A 23,206-nucleotide genomic window follows, 5' to 3' on the forward strand; every position below is an offset into this window, starting at 1 on the left:
TACATTTCTTTCCAAATAAATCAACAGGAGAAGGGCTTTTCAAACAAATGTCAGTCTGTACTGAAATATATAACTCAAATTCTAAACCAAACGCCTTGGAGGGACCGCTCAAAAAACTCAAGCCAGAATAGCTTTAAAACAAACAATATCCACTAAAGAGTTCCAGCTCTAAGAAAATATGCATTCTAGGAAGGCGATTTTACAATAACAACACTACTAAGAAACTGTGCTACTAAAGAAGCACAATCGCATGAAGTAAAATCAATTCAACTAAGCCCTTTGTGCATCCAAAATACCACTCGATATTCAGTCAGTTTTAGTACTTTAAAACATTTACATTCTCAAACACAAGAACACGTCAAAGAATGCAGCAAGGAAGAACTCAGTAAACAAGTGGCTAAGACAGCAAACACTAACCAGGACACCTTAGAAGCAGAAAACAAGTCTGAGGTGGCAAATGACTGAGACACTTTTGAATAATGCAGACCAAAACCCTTGTTCTACTGAACCAGGAACAATCTAAGGCAATCCCATTCACCAGACAGCAAAGATTTGTCAAAACACAAAACTGAAAGCTGCGTTTTGCAATGGAACAGTTAACAGCTGCCATGAAATCTACACAGATCAACACAAAACCTCTTAATCCATAAAAATAAAAATCACAATATTTTCTGTTTGTCAACCACTTTATTCATGCCCTAGTAACTCACTATAAAAACTAAATGCCAACTGCACTAATTTTCTTTGTTGTTGACCCCAAATTCCACCCCTCTATTGTAAATTTAAAATGCAAATGGATGTTTTTGCTAACAGTTTAATAGTTAGACAGATTAAACCATTCTCTGACAACTGATGATTTCATATAGTGAAGATACAGTAAAGTATTCAAATACGTACTGAAATAATTAGTGCAATATACAAAAATGAGCATAATTAATCCTGGAGGATACAACTGCCAATCATCGCTACATACATACAAAGATCATCATTGATTACTTTGAACTTTTAAGGAGGACTTTTCAATCCTTGAACAGAAAACAAATATTTAAATCTGTTTTAGTAACTGTACAGTTGCCTTTGAACACTATGCACTAATATTACACAAAATAGTAAACCTAAACTATGCTGCAATACTCCTATTTACAGTATATTATAGCTATAATCAGAATGGACAAGTTAATCAATTAGTCCATAAAATGTAATCTCACATCAGGGAGTGCACTCATCACTGCAAATGCAGCGTACAGAGTTAAGTGCATTTTTTTTTTTTACAGAACAGTATCCCAGCTTCCAATGAAATCCTGGCAACAGCAGCAAGAATTAATTTTTCCATTAAGGACAGCATATTTCAGGCTGTACAATTCTTTGTTACTGCAAGGCATTTACATGGCACAGATGTCATCTGTTACAGGAACTTACATCTATGACAATTTACATTAATGGAGTTCTTAACGGCTACAGAAATGTACAAAGACAGACAAAGTATACTGCAAAAGAACTGTTAACAGTTCTGAAAAGCAAAACTTTCATGAAACTTTTTGCTAACAAAATGAACATCATGAGGTCTAGCATTTTTAGAATTCTTTCTCATAAATTCTATGTCAATACGGAATAGTTTCCTGGGATCCCTGAAAAAAAAATTATCACTTTTACTCTTGAGGACTTAGAATGACTAAACATGTACAGCTTTAATTTTACCATGCTAAGACTTCTTACATATTAAAAAAGTAACATGATCTGATTTAATACATTGTGTTAATTTCACACTACTAAAAGAAAAGTCAAAAGATGGCTGGTCATGTAAAACATTTGCCATGTAGAGTCTAAACAGACATCTTAAAATGGATTCAGTTTCATATGAATTACTGTCAACTGTTAATTTAAGCTGATGTGTGAAATGTTAAATGCTTGAGAAATGTGCAAACATTTTTATAAAGTATAGGACAGCACAATGCATCTCTACAAATTGAATAATTAATGCTGCTTTTGAAACATCATTGGCAATTAATGATAAAAAAATGCATTCTTAAAAAAAGTTGCTGATAGCGATCACTGTACACATTCTGTAGATAACTTCTCCTTTACAAGTGGGGGGACCAGCAAGAAATTCAAGAAAACAAGTTTAAAGACAAATACCACACTTGTCAACTAGCTGCATATAATCCTTGCCAGTGCCTGGGGAAAGGGGACAGGTTAGGTTAGTTACAGGTCCATAAATAATATTTAGTTTTAGCAGTAACAACATAATACAACTGAACTTTCATTCACAATGGTCATTTTTTAGGGTGCAAACTGCAAACTTCGGCTACTGTTGAAACAGAATTTCAGGTAGTGAATACATGCAGTTGGTAACTTTAAAGTAACAGTTCAAAATATAGTTATTAGAATTTGTAATTACGAAGTCCCTTCTCTACATGGAAGTTGCACTGGGCCAGTTTAACACCTCATTTCCTTGGTTACTTGACAGTTAGGAAGCAGGTTTTTCAGGATGTCATTTACAGCAAGCACCAGTTAGTTCAGTTGCTACAGCACTGGTTCTTGGGCTGTGGAGTACTCTCAGTAAGATCTACTCTTCCTCGGTTTGCACTTGCACCTGTACTCTGTGACTCATTCTTGGGAAGCTTCTTGGCTACAAGAGAAAAATCAAAACACTTTAATAAGGGAAAACAATGTCTGAAACAAAATTTAAAGGTAAGGTATGCAAATAAGTGTTTGCAACTTATAAACAGCCCAAAACATGAATGAAACTTGTTTAAACTACACATTTAGTACATTTGTTACAGCATCTTCGGTAATTTTTCACAGTGCACAGTGACTCAGTGGTTAGTGATGTTGCCCAACTGCACTTGACTTCTAGTTTAATTCTTGTCTGGATGCCGCCTGACTGGGGTCAGTGCACCTTCAGTGTTGTCTACATGGGTTTTTGCCAGGTGCTCTGGTTTCCTCTCACATCTAATAGACATCCCTTACGTAAACTGACAAGAGTTTGTGCATCTTGGGAATGAGAAACTGAATTAGATTAAGCATGTACACAGAGAAGAAATAAATGACTTTCAAAACAAGCAATATTACTGAACATATGCGTTCCCCAAAGTTGTACAGTGTACAGCAAAAGCACAACATATCAGATATATTTCTGACAGAAACAAACATTTCAGCGGTAGTTTCAACAAGCCCTTTCCAGATCACAAACACTCAGCATAAAATAACAGAAGATAGAATTCATACCCCCCCCCCCCCCCGACTAGCACAGCAGCTGGCACTAAACATACAATAAAAAGAGAGGACATAATCTAGCAGGTACTGCAATGCCACCTAAGCTTTTTCCTGTCCTAAACATTAGGATACACTCATCATGGAACAATGAAAAGAGAGCACTGAATCTTTTCAACCAGCAACCCTCTATGCCAAACTCTTAGGCAAACCAGTTCACCGTGACAGAATACATCTACAACTGGAGGAAGAAGCAAACTGGAGAGGATACACATACCAACTCCACCCTTTTCATAAGAGTAGAAGATCTTAGTCAGAGCCACTGGCATGGAGGGATAAAACTCTATGATGCAGGTGATTGGAATTCCACTGTCTGCTCACATTTCTTGAGCGGGAGGGAAGAAGGATATGTATCTAGGTGAACACACTGCAGTACAACCACTGGGGTCACAGAAAATTACTCTCTGCGAGGGACAGAAGGATTTGGCTGTACCATATACAGAAGTATGAACAACATACAACAGGCCCACTTTTCCCTGATGCACTGATGAGCACAAGTGGTGAATTTAGGACACCGTTGAAGCCAACCCTCAAATATGTGGACAGCTCATACTCCTGGTCCACCTGGCTTTCTCTCCAGAGAATGAACAGGTCCATAGGAGCTTCTCGCCCTGGAGAATGAACAGGCTCATTGGGGAACCAGGAGACAGTAGTTAGGCTAAAACTGAGTAAGTGACAGAGAAGAAATATCTTTATAAAAAATCAGGTAATAATGACCACTATGACACAAGCTTTTACCACCATCTCCTTGTAAGTTACCTCTTCACCTAGTTAGGTTTCTCCAGCCATTCACCAACCTCCATCTCCTAACAGCTCGACCTGGAGTTTAACAATTACAAACAATATTCTTTCTGATCATGCTAACTGGTATTTTCCAATACTACACCATTCACTTTTTAACTAAAATCCCCATTATCAGCAACTCATCTCTTTCTTTCCCTTGTGAGAAACCTTCACTGGAATCCACTCCCCAGATTAAAAAAAAAGAATCCCATTGCCCTATACTGGCTTCCAGAACAGTTGCTCAGAAATTAATGCCACCTTCTTCCATAGTCGTTTTACCTCTGGAAACTAACCATAACATAAGCAGCTCACTCATTTTAACCCTCCAGCACTTGTTGCTCTCTTTCTTGCCCTTCCTGAATAGACTCACTAGGACTCAGACCACTAAAAGCCGAACACAAAGCACTATACCAAACTAATACAAATGCAAGGCCAATAAATTAATAAAAGGAAAGCAAAAATGTTTTTTTTTTTTTTTTTGCAAGAATCCATACGCCCCCATACCTCCCCTTCTTAAATATACTAACTCCACAGCCACACAAACGTAGCAAAACACAAATTCCACATACACTGAAAATTTATCCTGCTCCGCATCTGATAAACTGATACCCATAAGAACGGAAACTGAACTGCAGCTGTAGTTTTAAACAAAATCTTCATTTCACATGCAACATCTCTAACGCCAAATAACATGAAAGACAAGCAGAAGGACTTGGAAACTTGTTATACATGCTTCAGTTAAGTAAAAGACACTGGTTTTGAGATGCATCTTTCATCACCTAGAATGAAGGCTAGATTGAAGGAAATAACTGCATTCAACAACGGGCTAAGCAGCATGCGTCATTCCAAAGGGCTCTTGTATGCATCTCTGTTGGATGAAATTGTATGCATCTCCCTTGGATGAGATAATCAACAATACTCCTAGCTTTGCAAAGGATGGCCTGCACCTCTCATTTAAGGGCTTCCGCTGCCTCCACCATGCCTTTTTTATGCAGAGATCATCTAGTGAGCATACTTGGCTAACAAATCACAAATGGGACAAAATCAAGGTAGCCCTTCTCAACGCCTGGAGTCTTAACAATAAACTGCCCAATATGGAGGTACTTATGCAGAAAGTACAGTTGTGTACACTTACCATAAATGCAGATGTTCGAGTGTATTCACTGTTGCAGTCATTACATTTGGGTAATCTGCTGGCAGGTTGCCCTCAGTCAGCCTGAATTCCAAAGTTTTGGGTCCTGCGTCGGTTGCTGTCTCCTCTTCCATGATGTCAGGTCGTCAGGGGTATAAAACATGCAGCCAACGTCATTTTCTTTAGTTTTTCTTGCCCCCGATGTCAGGTGCCCGCCAAAAGGTAGCAATATTATATACATATATATATATATACATGCATCAATATAAACTTTACCTTCATCTACAAGCAAATACATCACATAGGTTGTAGAAGATAGAGAAGGAAAGATACACTGCAGAATGACAGGGAGATGGCGGGAGGGTAACGTGGACTGCAACAGTGAATGCACTCGAACGCAAGTGTACACAACTGCACTATGTTCTTCATGTTTCACTGTTGCAGTCATCACATTTGGGTAGAATCCCAAAGCTATGGTTGGGAGGCTGGAGCTAAACAGCATTAGGTGCGGCTATAAGGCCCTGCAGCACTGCAGTGGCAAAGCCTGCCCTGGACTTAGAGTAGAGAGGCAAATGGTAATGCTTTGTAAAGGTGTGAAGTAGCAGCCTCTAGAATGTCTTTGATTGGTACTCCTCTGAGAAAGGCTGCTGAAGTAGCTGCAACTCTGGTGGAATGAGACATAATGCCCCTGGGCACAGGTTTACCATGGTGTAAGCAGCAGAAATGGAAGCAGTGATTTATCCACTTTGAAAGTGTCTGCTTTGAGATCGCCTTTCCTTCTGATCCTGCAGCATATGTCACTAGTAACTGCTCAGTTTTTCTTAGAGCTTTTGTCCTGCTCAAGTAGAATCTTAGCTGTCTGTGTACGTCCAAGGAATGCAGAATTCTCTCCCCTTTGTTCTGCAGATTTGGATAAAAAGTTGGCAGATGAATTGTTTGGTTAAGAGCCACACTGGAAATCACCTTGGGCATAAAAGTAGGATTTGTCCTTAGAGACACCCTTTCTGGGTAAACTATGATAAAAGGCTCTACAAAGCCATGAGGGCCTGTAGCTCTGAAACTCTTCTTGCTGAAGTAATTGCTAGTAGCAGAGCTGTCTTCCATGATAAGAACTTTACATCAGCGATAGTGGCTGGTTCAAATGGAGGCAGGGTGAGCTTTTCCAACACATAATTGAGGTCCCATGCAGGTAATGGTGATCTTCTAGGAGGCCTTAGGTTTTTGGCTCCTCTAAGATACTGCTTTAGTAAAGGATGAGAAAAGATTGGTGGCTCTGTATTGTAATGAGCCGAAATGGCAGAGGCATGGATTTTGATTGATGAGAAAGATAGGCCTTTGTGAAGCACCTCAGTTAAGTATTGTAATATCTGAGGAATATGTGGTTCTGCTGTATCAGTTCCTTGGTGCTTGATTCTAAGCACAGAATCTCTTCCATTTGCCAGCATAAGATTTTCTAGTACTAGGCCTTCTGGCTTCCAAAATGACATCCATCACAGCTTTACTGAGAGGTGTCGCTCGTATGATTACATGATTAGCCATGTTGCCAGGTTCAGAGTCTGTAGTTGATTGTGCAGGATCCGATTGTTTTGCTGGGACAGTAGTTGTGATCTTTGAGGCAAGGTCCAAGCTGGGTATTGAGACAAGTTCCTTAGGATTGGGTACCAGTATTGGCAGGGCCAGTCCGGGGCAATTAATATTATCTTTGGCTTCTCTTGCCTGACTTTTAGGAGGACCTTGGGTAGAAGAGGCAGAGGAGGGAAGGCGTAAACTGACAGGTTTTTCCACCTGAAGGATAGGGCTTCCACTTTCCATGCTTGTCTGTGATAAGTCCTTGTGCAGAATCTTTGATAATTTTGAGGAAAGGCAAATAGATCTATGTCTGGGCTCCTCCATTTCTCTGTTATCATACTGAATACTTGTGGATTTAGTTTCCACTCGTGAGGATCCATAAGGTTTCTGCTTAAATCGTCTGGCAGGAATTGAGCTTGAAGATTTATTTGGTAGGTCAAAACTGTGTCCCACAGTACCATGGCTAATCTGCAAAGGGGGTATGAGTGTGTGGCCCCTTGCTTGTTTATATACCACATGACTGTGGTGTTGTCCGTCTTTATCAGTAGTTGTCCTGGATGAAGTAAGTCCTTGAAGGCTGTTAGGGCATTTTGAACAGCTAGCATCTCTTTCTGGTTGATATGTAGATGCATTTGATTTGGTGCCCATATGCCCTGAATGCATCTTTCTGCCATGTGGGCCCCCCAGGCATAATCTGATGTGTCTGTTGTTAAGGTTTGGCTGGCAGGGGGTAGAGTGAAGGGCCGTCTCACGTTTTGGTGACAGGCCTTTGCCCACCATAGAAACACCTGTAGCAGGCAGGGGACGAGAGGAATCATTCTTTCCAGACTGTGTGAATATTGACTTTTTAGGTACCATTGCAGTTTCCTCATATGCAGTCTTGCATATGAAATTAGTAGGATGCAGGATGCCATGAAGCTCAGAGCCTCCAGAATTTGTCTTGCAGAAGACTGGGTTTTTGTTGCCATCAGTTTGAAGTAAGTAGTCAGTTGCCTTTGTTTGTCTGGCATGAGGTAAGCCATCTGGGCAGTTGTATGCAAGCTTGCACCCAGGAACGTTATCGTTTGAGAGGGTACCAGTTGTGATTTATTTTCGTTTATTGTGTACCCTAGGCATGCTAGAAGTCTTTTCACAAATGCCAGGTGTCGCAGTCTTTGTTCTCTGCTTGAATGAGACAGTCGTCCAAGTAAGGATATATTTGAATACTTCTTTGTCTGCAAAATGCAATTACTGGTGCCAGGCACTTTGTAAAGACCCTGGGCGCAGTAGATACGCCAAAGGGCAGTGCAGAGAATTGGTAATGCATTAAGCCAGCCTTGAATCTGAGGTATCCTCTGCACGACTGTCTTACTGGGACATGCAGGTATGCCTCTTTTAAGTCTAAGGTCACCAGCCAAGCATTCTTGCCCAGCATGGGCAGAAGCTGTTGCAAGGTGAGCATTTTGAAATTTGGAATGTCCACGTATGTGTTCAAAATCGATAAATCCAGTATTGGCCGCCAGGCCTTGTCCTTTCTGGGTACCAAGAACAGTCTTGAGTAAAAACTTTGTCCTTTTTCCTGTTCTGGTACTGTCTGAATGGCCCCCATATCCATGAGGGACGTAACCTGTTTCTGTGCCTCTGCCCATTGTTTTTTTGGCAGGTCTGGTCAACCATTTGTTATTGCGGAAATGGAATCTGTACCCCTGTGATACGATGTTCAGTACCTACTTGTCCTGGGTTATTAATTGCTAATTTTGTGCAAAAAGTGCTAATTTTCCTCCTATGGGTGCTACCAACAGATAAGTGCTTGGTGTAGGCAGAGGGAAGTCATTGGGATTGCTTTCTGTAGGTTTGCGCTTTATCTCCCCCAGACTTGGAGGTGGATGCGCCCCATTGCTTTGACCTGTATGAGTCTTGAGCCTGGTACCTGGAACCCTTAGGGCATCTGGATTTGCCCCTTTGAGCTCTGTCTGATACAGGAAAGGATCGATTTTTTGTAGGCCAGTGTCTACTGACTCTAGGTGGCTGCACTTGTAAGAAATCTTTAACAGTTTGCATAGACTTAGCTTTGTCTTCCATTTTCTTTAAAACCTCTTCTGCCTTAATACCAAACAGAGAATCATGCTGTAAAGGTGCATCTAGCAATTTAGCTTTAACATGATCAGGCAATTTTTTTTCCTTTAACCAGGCATGCCTCCTAATCACAGATCCAGTAACTGCGGCCCTGCAGGAGGCCTATAAAGAATCAAAACCACATTGCAAAGTATGCTTTCCAACTTGTTCAGCTGCATGCAATAATTCCTGCAATTCCTTATTTTCTGCACATTCTGAAATCAACATCATTTTCTGTTTCAGCAATCCCATAACATGTTGTTGGTACTTAAGCATATGAAATTGACAGTTTAAGGCCCTAATTGCCAAGGTTGCAGATGTATAAACCTTTTTCCCCATCTGTCCAGCGCCCTTGAATCTCTGTCGGAGGGGGTAGGATTTTTTGCTGTTGAGGCCTTAACTTCCTCTGGACCCTGCAAAATAGTTTCAGGATCAGCAGCAGGGTTTCTAAATAAAAATTTATGAGAGTCAGGGACCCTGTAATACCTGTCAGGCTTACTGGGAGCCGGAGGTAAAGAGTCAGGGATCAGGCTTGACTCCAAAAAAACATCATCCACAATGTCTGACACAGGGGGAACGGCTAAAGGCTTGTGCTGAGGGAGGAGGAGGAAATCCATGAGCCGCTTTTTTGATTCTGAGAAGTCTTGACTCTCCTAGTGAAAATGCTCCCTCAAAGTATGCAAGGTTAATCCAAATGAATAATCCTCGGGAGGAGATGAAGATGGAATAGACTCCTCAGCATCAGAATCCTCATAGGGAGGTAAAGATAATTCCTGATTAGAAGAGGAATCAGAAGAAATAGAAACCTGATCTGAAGATTCATAGTCAGTGTCTTGCCTAGGCCTCTTATCTGGGGGGGATGGGTAACCCTGATCAAGGTAATAAGGTCTTCAGCCATTTTGATCATCTGCTTTTAGGCATAGAGGCCTGTGCACGTGGCTCAAGCGTCAGTTTTTTAGTTTTTGAAGGTCTTTGCCTTTGGTTTTGCAGCTTATGTCGGTTTGATATAAAAATGTTGAGGTCTGAATACACCCTCAGAAGCCGGTGCCTGCTCAGCGGTTCCAGACCCATCCGAGGGAGATACATCCGTCGGTCCAATACCTTGAGTATCTTGTGGCATGCCAGACTCCACATGGGTGTCGGTAGAGGCCTGCGACTCGAAGGTAGTGGGTATCAGGGGCTGCGAAAGCACCTCACTGAGTACCGGTGAATGGGCAACTGGCAACTGGCTTAGGAGAAGCTTTGTTGTTGGTTTTGGATCTCGACTGCCTTTCTCTGTCCTTTTCTTTGCATTTTTTATGTACTCCGGTAGTCGGATTGCTATCCGATATCTCTGGGTAGTTAAATCTGTTTCCAAAATACTTAGATGCAAAAATATACCGACACTTAATACTGCGTTGGTTAAATCTAGCACAAAACCGACAGCCAGGCACGTTGTGATCAGGGCCTAGGCAAGGAATACAGTATAAATGGAAATCCTTATGAGGTATTTGCTTCCTACAAGTAATACAATTATTACTTTTTTCTGACATCGGTAAAAAGCAAGAAAAAAGATTCCCCAACGAGGTACTTAGCTTTATTGAAGACTTCGGTTCTGAAACTCAAACACGGATATTTCAGTAGTCGGCCGACTGGCACTTGCGAAATGCTTCTGCTTCGGGCACCACGCGGCAAGAAAGACTGAAGAAAATAGCGTTGGCTGCATGTTTTATACCCCTGACGACCTGGCGTCATGAAAGAGGAGACAGCAACCGACGCAGGACCCAAAACTTTGGAATTCAAGCCAACTGAGGGCAACCTGCCAGCAGATTACCCAAATGTAATGACTGCAGCAGTGAAACACGAAGAAAGTACAGTTTTGTACCTACCATAAATGTAGATGTTCGAGTGTTCACCCTGCTGCAGTCATCAGACTTGGGTTATCCTGTCGTCAGGCGGTCCCGCAGTCGGCCGGAATTTCAAAGTCTTGGTCCGGCGTCGGTTGCTGTTGCCTCTTCCCTGACACAGTGCGCCAGGGGTATATATATAATGCAACCGACACCATTTTCTTCAGTTTTTCTTGCCCCAGATGTCAGGTGCCCCCAAAAAGGTGGTCAGAAATTAGTACCAAAAGGAGTAACCGCAGCACAAACACAGAATCCCTTCAGCTATAAGCAAATACATCAGTAAGGCATAGAAGAGATTTAGCCAGTAGATCAGAGGGGATGGAGGGGGGGTAACCTGGACTGCAGCAGGGTGAACACTCGAACATCAACATTTATGGTAGGTACAAAACTATACTATGTTCATTGTGTTACCCTGCTGCAGTCATCACACTTGGGTAGAATCCCAAAGCTAAGGTAGGGGGGAGGTATCATAGAGGGTTAGTGGAGGCTATAAGGCCCTGCAGAACTGCAGTGGCGAAGCCCGCCCTGGACTTTGAGTAAAGAGGTAAGTGATAGTGTTTGGTAAAGGTGTGTACTGAACTCCAGGTTGCAGCTTCTAAAATTTCCTTGGTTGGAACCCCCCTGAGAAAGGCTGTAGAGGTAGCTGTTGCCCTGGTAGAGTGGGATCTAATGGTAGCAGGAACTGGATTCCCATGATGGGTATAGCAGAAACATATGCAATGACCTATCCATTTAGAAATGGTTTGCTTTGATATAGCCTTCCCTTGAGACGCTGTAGCATAGGATACAAAGAGCTGGTCAGTTTTTCTGAAAGCCTTAGTTTTGTCCAAATAGTAACAAAGCTGCCTGTGAATGTCCAAGGAATGCAGGAGTCTCTCACCTTTGTTCTATGGATTGGGGAAGAAGGTGGGTAAGTGGATAGTTTGATTTAAAGCTACACTGGAAACCACCTTAGGCATAAAGGAAGGATTAGTCCGTAGAGAAACTCTGTCTTGATGAAAAATGAAGAAAGGTTCCACTGCCATTAGTGCCTGTAGCTCTGAGACTCTTCTAGCTGAAGTTACTGCTAGGAACAGGGCAGTCTTCCATGATAGGAACTGTAGATCTGCAGAGAAAGCTGGTTCAAAGGGAGGTAGCGTTAGTTTTTCCAGAACAAAATTGAGGTCCCATGTTGGTGTAGGAGCTCTCCTGGGTGGTCTAATGTTTTTTGCCCCTCTGAGGAACTGCCTTAGAAGAGGATGTGAAAATAAAGGTGGATCCGTGTTGTAGTGAGCTGAAATAGCTGAAGCATGGATTTTAATTGAGGAAAAGGAAAGTCCTTTGTGCAACATCTCAGCTAAATACTGTAGAATGTGTGGCTGAATTGTGTCTTGGCCTTTAGCTTGGTTCCAGGCACAAAACCTTTTCCATTTGCCCGAATAAGCCTTCCTGGTGCTTGGCCTCCTGGCTTCCAGAATAACATCCAGAACTGCTTGTGAAAGAGGTGCTGGTTGGATGTTTAGATGATTTGCCATGCAGATTTGAAGTTTTGAGCTGGCTGTAAAGAATCTGATTGTTTTGTTGTGTGAGCAAATGGGGGATTTGAGGCAATATTCATGGTGGGCTGTGGGACATATTTTTCAATAGCGGATACCAGTGCTGGCGTGGCCAGTCTGGGGCTATGAGAATCAGTCGTGGTCTCTCCTTTTTGACTTTCAAAAGAACCTTTGTGAGGAGAGGCAATGGAGGGAAGGCATAAACTGTCAGGTTTTTCCAACTGAAAGAGACAGCGTCCACTTTCCAAGCTTGATGGTGAAATGTCCTTGTACAAAATTTTGTCAGTTGATAGTTTTGAGGACTGGCAAACAGGTCTATGTCTGGAAGGCCCCATTTTTGAGTTATCATTGCAAATATTTGTGGATCTAGTTTTCACTCATGGGGATCCTTGATGTTTCTGTCATGGGGATCCTTGATGTTTCTGCTGAGGTCGTCTGCCAATGTGTTCCTCTGTCCTGGCAGGAATTGAGCTTGTAACTGGACTTGGTAGGCCAGAGCTGTGTTCCATAAGGTCATTGCTTGCCTGCATAGAGGGTAAGAATGTGTACCCCCTTGTTTGTTTATGTACCACATTACTGTGGTGTTGTCCATCTATTGCAAGTTGTCCTGGATGCAATAGATCCTTGAAGGCTGTCAGAGCTTTCTGTACAGCTAGCATCTCTTTTTGATTTATGTGCAGATTTCTTTGATCTGCAGTCCATAGGCCTTGAATGCATTGTCCTGCCATGTGTGCCCCCCAGGCGTAGTCTGATGCATCTGTTGTGATAGTTTGCCTGGCTGGAGGCAAGGTGAAAGGCTGACCCTTGTTGAGGTGACATGCCTGTGACCACCATAGAAATTCCTGTTGTAGGCAGGGAATGAGAGATATCATTGTGTCCAAGCTGTGGCTGTGTTGAGACCATACGCTTTTTAGGTACCACTGTAATTTCCTCATATGCAGCTTTGCAAATGGTATTATTAGTATGCAAGATGCCATGAAGCCTAAAGCCTGCAGAATTTTTCTTGCAGTTAATTGGGTCTCTGTTGCCATTGTCTTTGAAATATTGAGTCAGTTGTAGTTGCTCGTCTGGTGTAAGATAAGCCTTCTGGACCGTTGTATTCAAGCTGGCACCCAGGAATGTCATTTTTTGTGAGGGTACTAGTTTTGACTTCTTTTCGTTTACTGTGTACCCCAAGCAGTTTAGTAGATGCTTTTCAAAGGCCAGATGATGTAAGAGAATGTCTTTGCTTTCTGCTTGGATGAGGCAGTCGTCCAGGTATGGATATATTTGAATTCCTCTTTGTCTGCAGTATGCAATTACTGGTGCCAGGCATTTTGTGAAAACTCTGGGCGCAGTAGATAAGCCAAAGGGCAGTGCAGAGAATTGGTAATGGGTTGAACCTGCAATGAAACTGAGGTATCTTCTGCAACTTTGTCTGATAGGGACATGCAGGTATGCCTCCTTGAGGTCCAATGTTACTAGCCATGCTTCCTTGCCCAACATGGGAAGTAGCTGCTGTAGTGTTAGCATCTTGAATTTGGGTACTTGTAAGTAAATGTTTAGAATTGAAAGGTCCAGAATTGGTCTCCAGGCATTGTCCTTTCTGGGCACTAGAAAGAGTCTTGAATAAAATCCTTGGCCTTGCTCTCGAGTAGGTACCAGTTGAATGGCTCTCATGCCCATGAGAGCTGTAATTTGCATTTGTGGCAGGTTTGGCATTCCTCTTTTCATTGGCAAGGTGTGAAAGTGGAATCCGTATCCTCGTAAAATTATGTCTAGGACCCATTTGTCCTTTGTGACAATGTGCCAGTTGTCTGCAAAAAGTGCGAGTTTTCCCCCCAAGGGGGCTGCCAAGAGAGTATTGCTTGGCCAGATGAGGTGCAAGTCATTGAGTTTGCCTTCTGGTGGTTTGAGACCTGTCTTCTCCTCCCTTCTGTGTTGTAGATCCCCATTGGCGAGGTTTATACTGGGTTTGTGGTTGTCCTCTGCCTCTTGGGCGTCTGTATTTACCCCTCTGTGGTCTGTCAGTGGCTGGAAAGGACCAATTTTTTGTTGGCCAGTTTCTGCTGAAGCGAGGGGGTTGTACTTGTAGGAAATCTTCTGTCTGCATAGATTTTGCCTTATCTTCCATTTTCTTCAAAACTTCTTCTGCTTTAACTCCAAAAAGAACATCTTGTTGTAAGGGAGCATCTAGTAGTTTTGCTTTAACATGATCAGGCAGAGTTTATTCCTTTAACCAAGCATGCCTACGTATAACAGGACCCAGTGACAGCTGCTCTGCAGGAGGCCTCCAAAGAATCAAACCCACATTGTAAGGTATGTTTGCCCACCTGCTCAGTGGCGTGCAACAGATCCTGTACTTCTTTCAATTCAGATTGTTGAGGGAGAGAGGTTATTCTTTGCTTTAACTGAGAGATTAGAAATTGCTGATACTTAAGCATGTGAAATTGACAATTCAGTGCCCTCATAGCTAGTGTGGCTGAAGTGTAAACCTTTTTCCCCCACCTGTCTAGCGCTCTGGAATCCCTCTCAGAAGGTACTGGGTTTTTAGCCATAGAAGCCTTAGCCCCCTTGGGACCCTGTGAGATGGTCTCTGGGTCAGCTACAGGGCTTTTGTAAAGAAATTTGTGGGAATCAGGCACTCTATAGTATCTGTCAGGCTTAGCCAGGAGGTAGAGAGTCTGGGTTGAAACTGGATTCTAAATAGACATCATCCACAATGTCCAAAACTGGTGGGATGGCAAGTGGTCTGTGTTGGGGGAGTAAAAGAAACTCTCTGAGCCTTTTCTTTGAATCAGAGTAGTCCTGACCTTCCCAGTGAAAATGTTCCCTCATAGTGTGTAAAGTTTCCCCAAAGGAGTAGTCTTCAGGAGGAGAAGCTGAGGGAATAGAGTCCTCAGCATCAGAATCTTCATAAGGAGAGGAGTAAGTCTTGGTCCTCAGAGGAGTCTGAAGAAATAGACATTTGCTCAGAGGATGCATAATCTTCCTCTTGTCTAGGCCTTTTGTCAGGAGGGGGCTGGGAACCCCTGATTAAAGAAATAAAATCTTCAGCCATTTTGAGCATCTGTTTCTTAGGCATGGGGCCTTGAACAGGAGACTGAAGTGCAGTCCTTTTAGATTTAGAAGGAGTCTTCGACTTAGAAAATGTTTTAATGGTGAGAGTAGTCGGTTTGAAAATGCCTTCAGAAACCGATGGCGTTTCTGTAATACCGACGTCTTTAGTAGCAAGGTCGTTGGAAGGGCCTGAAGTAAAAGGCTGCGTCGGCCTGGTACATTCTGTCAAAATTTCCGTAGCGATCTCGGATTCCAGATCTGCGGTAGTCAGGGGCTGCGTCGGAGCCTCACTGAGGACCGGAGACCTGATCGGCCGAGGCCTCGGAATCTGGTTTAGGCCTGGGATGTGTCTTTATCCCTGCGTTTTTGTGCACGCCGGTAGTCGGTTCCTCCGACGGCATGGTGTAGTTAAATTTCCTACCGAAGTAGTGTCATGCAAAATCAAAGCGTCTTTTAACAGTACGCTTATTAAACCTAGCACAAAACCGACAAGAAGTGACGTCGTGGTCTGGGCCTAGGCAAGGTATGCAATAAGAATGAAAATCCTTATGAGGTATTTGCTTCCCACAAGAAATACAATTGTTAACTTTTTCTGACATCGGTCTGAGGCAAGAAAAGTTTCCCCAACGGGGTACTTAGCTTTATAGAAGACTTCGGTCTGAAATTCGAATTCGAAAATCTCAGGAGTCGGCCGACCGGCACTTGCGAACTGCTTCGGGCACCACGCGGCAAGAAAGACTGAAGAAAATGGCGTCGGTTGCATTATCTATACCCCTGGCGCACTGACGTCAGGGAAGAGGCGACAGCAACTGACGCCAGATCAAGACTTTGGAATTATGGCCGAATGCTGGACCGCCTGACGACAGGATAACCCAAGTGTGATGACTGCAGCAGGGTAACACGATGAACATCATCAATTCCATGTTTGTATAGTCATAGACACGCTGCTCAAGTATAATGAGAAAGTACAGTTGTGTACACTTACCATAAATGCAGATATTCGAGTGTATTCACTGTTGCAGTCATCGCATTCAGGTTATCCTTGCCAGGGTAGCCCTCGGCTGGTCTGAATACCAGAGGCTTAGTATTTCTGGCTTGGTTGCTGACGCTTCAGGACTGACGTTAGGTCTTCAGTAGTATAAAGTAAGGTAGCAGACGCCATTACATCAGTTTTTCTTGCCCTAACCTGAATCAGGAGCCCCCAAGCAGGTGCCAGGTTCTGGTGGAAGAACCCCACCAGTAGAAAGTAAATACCAATACGTCCCTTGTAAGGAAAAAGAAGAAAAGAGGGGGATGGAGGGAGGGAAACCAGGACTGCAACAGTGAATACACTCTACCATCGACATTTATGGTAAGTGTACACAACTCCACTATGTTCTTCGTGTTTCACTGTTGCAGTCATCACATTTGGGTTGATTCCCAAAGCTGAGGAAATGGGTGGAGGCAGTGAAGGAAACTAGGGGCTGGCTAGGATGCCCTGCAAGACTGCACAGGCAAGCCCTGCCCTGGATTTGGAGAAGAGAGGCAGGTGGTAATGTTTGGTAAAAGCGTAAACAGATGTCCAAGTGGCAGCCTCCAGGATGTCCCTGGTGAGGACTCCTCTAAGGACAGCTGCAGAGGTGGAGACTGCTCTGGTGGAGTGAGTCCTGACCCACTTGGGGGGTGGCTTTCCGTGTTGTTTGTAGCAGAAATGGATGCAGTGTGCTATCAATTTGGAAATGGTTTGTTTGGAGATGGCTTTGCCTTCTGCCCCGTAGCAAAGCTAACCGGCAATTAATCAGACTTTCTGAAGGATTAAGTCCTGTCTAGACAGAATCTGAGCTGTCTGTGCACATCTAGAGAGTGTGCAAGATCCTTTCCCCCTTATTCTGAGGATTAGGAAAAAAGGTGGGCAAATTAATGGATTGGTTGAGAGCCACAGTAGACACCACTTTGGGCATTTGGGCATGAAGGATGGGTTAGTCCTGAGGGATACCCTGTCAGCATGGAAGATGATGAAGGGTTCCACAGCCATGAGTTCTTGAAGCTTGGAGACTCTTCTGGCTGAAGTGATAGCCAGAAGGAAAGCCGTCTTCCAGGAGAGAAATTTTAGCTCTGCAGGAAAAGCTGGTTTGAAAGGGGGGTAGGGGGGTAGGGTGAGCTTTTCCAACACAAGGTCCCAAGCTGGGGCTGGTGCTCTTCTGGGTGGCCTCAAGTTGCTAGCCCCTCTTAGGAACTGTTTTATCAAGGGGTGTGAGAAAAGGGGCTACTCTGTGGGAAAATGAGCAGAGATAGCAGAGAGATGAATTTTAATAGAGAAAAAAGAGAGACCACTGAGTAGTAGGTCAGCTAAGTAATCCAGCATGAGAGAGAGAGGGAGGGCTGTGCCATATTGGCTCCCTTGGCCTGAATCCAGGTGCAGAACCTTTTCCATTTGTCAGCATAAGACTTTCTAGTGCTAGGGCGTCTGGCCTCACATACAACATCTAGAACCTGTTTCCTGAGGTTGGCAGATTGATTGGGGGGGTTAGGGAATAATCCAAGCTGCCAAGTTGAGTGTCTGCAATAGGGGATGCATGAATTCCCCTTCCCTCTGGGTCAAGAGGTTTGGAATCTGAGGAACATGCCATAGTGGCAGCGGGGACAGGCTGCGCAGTAAGGGGAAGGGGTACCAGTGCTGGCAAGGCTAGTCTGGAGCTATAAGAATTGTCCTTGGTCTTTCTTCCTTTACTTTGAGCAGTACCCTGGGGATGAGAGGTAGTGGAGGAAAGGCACAGACTGACAGACTGACCCAGGGGAAGGACAGGGCATCCACTTTCCAAGCCATGCAGTGATGCTCCCTGGTGCAGAATTTACTGAGCTGATGGTTGATGTGGGAGGCAAAGAGGTCGACCTTTGGGGTGTCCCATTTCTGAGTTATTAGGGTGAAGGTTCTTCTGTTGAGCTGCCACTCATGTGGGTCGAGAAGATTTCTGCTTAATTGGTCTGCCAGAGAGTTGAGAGAACCTGGAAGGAATTGTGCTAACAGGTGGACTTGCATGGCAGAGGCTGTGTGCCAAACGGTCATGGCCAGCCTGCATAGAGGGTAGGAGAGTACAGTTGTGTACCTACCATAAAATGTAGATGTTCGAGTGTATTCACTGCTGCAGGATCACAAGGAAAGGCTATCTCAAAGCAGACTATTTCAACATGGATAGGCCACTGCATTCGTTTCTGCTATTTACAACATGGCAAATCAGTGCCTAAGGGCATTAGGCCACATTCACCAGAGCAGCAGCCACTTCAGCAGCCTTCCTCTTTACTCTAAATCCAGAGCAGGCTTTGCCACTGCAGTTCTGCAGGGCCTCAGCCACTCCTAATTCTATTTAGACCCAGCCACCCAACCTCAGCTTTGGGATTCAACCCAAGTGTAATGACTGCAACGTGAAACACGATGAACATAGTACAGTTGTGTACGTACCATAAATGTAGATGTTTGTGTGTATTCACTGTTGCAGTCCAGGTTACCCACCCACCATCCCCCTTTCTTTGCTGGGACTTATCTGTACTTCTCTATTCTATACAACCTATGTGGTGTATGCGCTTGTAGATGAAGGTAATGTTTATGTTAGTGCATGCTTTTTTATAAGCAATATTTTTAGCCTACCCTTCTGGGGGCACCTGACATCTGGGGCAAAAAAAACTGAAGAAAATGGCATCGGCTGCATCTTTTATACCACTGGCGCACTGACGTCAGGGAAGAGGCGACAGCAACCGACGCCGGACCAGGACTTTGGAATTCAGGCCGACTGCGGATAACCCAAGTGTAATGACTGCAACAGTGAAACACGATGAACATCGAGTCCCTCCCTGCTTGTTGATATACCACATTACAGTGCTATTGCCTGTTCTGATCAGGAGAGCCCTGGGGAGAGAAGGGGCTTGAAAGCCATCATCGCTTTTTTGGTTGATGTGCAGAGGGATTTGCTGTGGGCTCCATTGGCCCGGTATGCACCTGCCGTCCAGGTGTGCACCCAAGACATAGTCTGATGCATCTGTGGTGAGGGTCTGGGTGGCGGGGGGTGGTGAGAATGGTAGTTCCTTGCTGTGGGAGCATGCTGTTGCCCACCAAAGAAAATCTTTTCTGAGGCAAGGAATTATAGGTATAAAAGAGTCTTCAGGTCTTGAGAGTGTTGACACCAAAGGCTTTTTACGTACCATTGAAGTTTTCTCATATGCAGTCTGGCATATGGAATGAGTAGTATGCAAGATGTCATGAATCTCAGAGCTTGCAGGATCTTCCTTGCAGATAGCTGGAGCCTGGTGGCTAGTTGAGAGAAGAATGCTGTCAGGAAATTTTGCTTTTCTGGTTAAGGAATGCCATCTGGGATGCTGTGGCCAGGCTTGCTCCCAGGAATATAATCCTTTAAGTGGGCACCTGTTTGGATTTCTTTTCATTGACTGTGTACCCTAGGGAGGTTAGTAGGGACTTTACAAAGGCCAGGTGCTTGAGCAGCTTTTCCTTGCTGTCTGCCTGAATTAGGCAGTCTAAGTATGGGTAAATCTTGATATTCCCTTGCCTGCAAAAGGCAATGGCCGAAGCCAGATATTTTGTGAAAGCTCAGAGCAGTAAATAAGCCAAAGGGAAGCGCAGAGAACTGAAAGTGCTGAGATCCTGCCCTGAAACGGAGATATTTCCTGCAAGATTCCCTGATAGGAATATGAAGGTAGATCTCTTAGATCTAGGGTGGCTAGCCAAGCATCCTTAGGTAGCAGCTGCTGGAGGGTGAGCATTTTGAATTTTGGGATCACCAGGAAGGTGTTTAGAAGTGATAGATCGAGTATGGGGTGCCAGGTGCCCTCTTTTCTGGGTAGCAGAAAAAGTCTGGAGTAGAAAAGTACAGTTTTGTACCTACCATAAATGTAGATGTTCGAAGATCCACATTGCTGCAGTCCTAACACTTGGGTAGTCCGCTGTCCCAGTCGGTCCGAATACCAAAGTATATTGACGCCGGTCAAGGCGCATTTGTCTGACATCAGGACGCCAGGGTACAAATGCGCATGACCGACGTCATATCCTCAGTCTTTTCTTGCCCCAGATGTCAGAAGACCCTAAAAAGATAAGGCCAAAACCAAAAAAACACCAAACCCTCCTGTACCTAATATATGTACAATATATACAAATTCACAAAAATAGAACCCTACTCACACAACACAGAGGGGAAGGAGGGAGGGTAAATTGGACTGCAGCAATGTGGATCTTCGAACATCTACATTTATGGTAGGTACAAAACTGTACTATGTTCTTCATCTCACACTGCTGCAGTCCTAACACTTGGGTAGAATCCCAAAGCAGAGGTAAGGGAGGATGGCTAAACTATAATGAAGCAGGAGCTGCCAAAATGCCCTGCAACACAGCAGTGGCAAAACCAGCCCTGGATTTAGAATAGAGAGGAAGGTGGTAATGCTTGGAGAAAGTATGCACTGAACTCCAAGTAGCTGCCTCCAAAATATCCTTAGTTGCCACCCCCTTAGAAATGCTGTTGAAGTGGCAGTAGCCCTAGTGCAATGAGGCCTAATCCCCGCTGGAATCTCCTTCCCATGATGGGAATAACAGAATGCAATGCAAACCCAATCCACTTAGATATAGTTTGTTTTGACACAGGCTTGCCCTGAGAACTCAAAGCAAAAGAAACAAACAACTGCTGAGACTGCCTAAAATCCCTAGTCCTGCTTAAATAATAACGCAACTGCCTGTGTACATCTAAAGTGTGCAAAATCTTTTCCCCTATTTTGGGGATCTGCATAAAAGTAGGCAAATGAATAGTTTGGTTTAAAGCCACACTAGAAACCACCTTAGGCATAAAGGAAGGATTAGTGTAATGATACCCTATCCTTATGGAAAATCAAAAGGCTCAACCGCCATAAGGGCCTGCAATTCAGAAACCCTTCTTGCAGAAGTAATGGCCAACAAAAAGCAGTCTTCCATGACAAGTATTTCAATTCAGCAGTAGTCGCGGAGGCTCAAAAGGTTGTAGAGTAAGTTTCTCCAACACAAAATTGAGGTCCCAAGCAGGAGTAGGAGCTCTACGGGGGTCTTATATTCTTTGCCCCTCTAAGAAATTGCTTGTACAAAGGATGAGAAAACAATGGTGGGTCACAATCATAGTGAGCTGAAATTGCTGCAGCATGAATCTTAATGGAAGAGAAAGACAAACCTTTGTCCAATAACTCAGTAAGATATTGAAGAGCCACACTCAAATTAGGCTCAGAAACATCCAAATCCTTTGCTGCACTCCAAAATAAAATCTCTTCCATTTTTCTGCATACACTTTACGCAGTACTAGGCCTTCTGGCTTCCATAATCACATTCAAAACTTGTTGAGGAAGTTGAGACCTGCTGTGGTTCAAAACAGAATATGCCAGGCTGTTAGATGAAGAGAGTGAAGCTTGACATTGAGTAGATGACCGTCCCTCTGAGACAAAAGGTGTGGAATCAAAGGTAAAGGCCATGGAGGCTCCCTTACCAGATTCCTCAGTAATGGGTACCAGTGTTGCCGAGGCCAATCTGGAGCTATTAAAATCATCCTTGGCTTGTCTTGTCTGACCTTTAGGAGTACCTTTGGGAGGAGAGGCAGAGGTGGAAAGGCATACACATGAAGATTTTTCCAACTGAAAGAAAGAGCATCCACTTTCCAAGCTGTGTGATGAAACCTTTTCGTGCAAAACTTTGGCAGCTGGTGGTTTAGTGGAGAAGCGAACAGATCTATGTCTGGAGTTCCCCATGACACTGTCAATTTCGAAATACATGAAGATCCAGTTTCCACTCGTGGGGATCCATGATTTGCCTGCTTAACACATCTGCTAAGGAGTTCTGTGCTCCTGGCAGAAACCTTGCCTGAAGATTTAGCTGCAAGCTGAGCACAGTCTCCCACAAAATCATTGCTTGCCTGCATAGAGGATAAGAATGTGTTCCCCCTTGCTTGTTGATGTACCACATGACAGTTGTGTTGTCTGTTAGAATCAACACCTGCCCTGGAAGAAGTAACTCCTTGAAAGCCATTAATGCAAACTGGACTGCTAACATCTCCTTCATGTTGATATGTAGATGCTGTAGTCTGGCAGGCCACTTGTCTTGTATCCACTTTCCATTCAGATGAGCTCCCAAGCTATGTCTGAGGCATCTGTCGTTAGAATCTGACTCGCCTCTGGCCGGGTCACAGAGAGTCCCTTGTTTAGGTGACATTCCTGAGCCCACCACAAAAATTCCTTTTGAATGCAAGGTATTATTTGAATGACAGTGTCCAAATCCTGGCAGTGCTGTGTCCATACATTTTTGAGATACCATTGCAGCTTCCTCATATGCAGTTTGGCATTGGGAAGCACCAGAATACAAGATGCCATGAACCCTAAGGCTTGAAGGACTGTCCTTGCAGTCAGCCCGGACTGAAGAGATAGTTGATGGAAGTAAAGGGAAAGATTCTTTTGTTTGTCCGGGGTTAAAAAGGCCATCTGGGTTGCTGTATTCAGTCTCACACCCAGAAAGCACATGTCTTGAGAGGGTACTAGACTGGACTTTATTTCGTTCACAGAATACCCCAGGCATCTTAGCACTGCTATCACATATTCCAAATGCTGAAGAAGCTCGTCCTTTTCTTGAGCCAGAAGCAGGCAGTCGTCCAAGTAAGGATAAATTTGTATTCCTTTCAGCCTGAAGAAAGCTATGACTGGAGCCAGAACTTTTGTGAATACTCTGGGCAGTAGATAAGCCAAAGGGCAATGCAGAGAACTGATAATGGGAATTCCCAGCTCAAAACGCAGATAATTCCTGCAACTGAGACTGATAGGCACATGAAGGTAAGCCTCCTTGAGATCTAAAGTTACCATCCAGTGATCTTTGCCCAGCAGAGGTAAAAGCTGTTGTAACGTCAACATTT

General features: G+C 43.8%; 1 protein-coding gene across 1 annotated transcript in view; it reads right to left on the reverse strand.

Moving 5' to 3' along the window:
• Positions 1-798: 798 nt before the first annotated feature.
• RAB5A (RAB5A, member RAS oncogene family) overlaps positions 799-23,206 on the reverse strand; it is a 194,979-nt gene continuing 172,571 nt past the window's right edge. The window contains exon 4 of the mRNA XM_044066234.1: positions 799-2,629. Coding sequence (XP_043922169.1) covers positions 2,517-2,629 — 113 coding nt within the window. The 3' untranslated portion in view covers positions 799-2,516. The remainder of the gene's footprint in view (positions 2,630-23,206) is intronic.

The sequence above is a fragment of the Protopterus annectens genome, chromosome 3.part1 (assembly GCF_019279795.1).
Source record: "Protopterus annectens isolate FY-2018-M chromosome 3.part1, PAN1.0, whole genome shotgun sequence".
Lineage (NCBI taxonomy): Eukaryota > Metazoa > Chordata > Ceratodontiformes > Protopteridae > Protopterus > Protopterus annectens.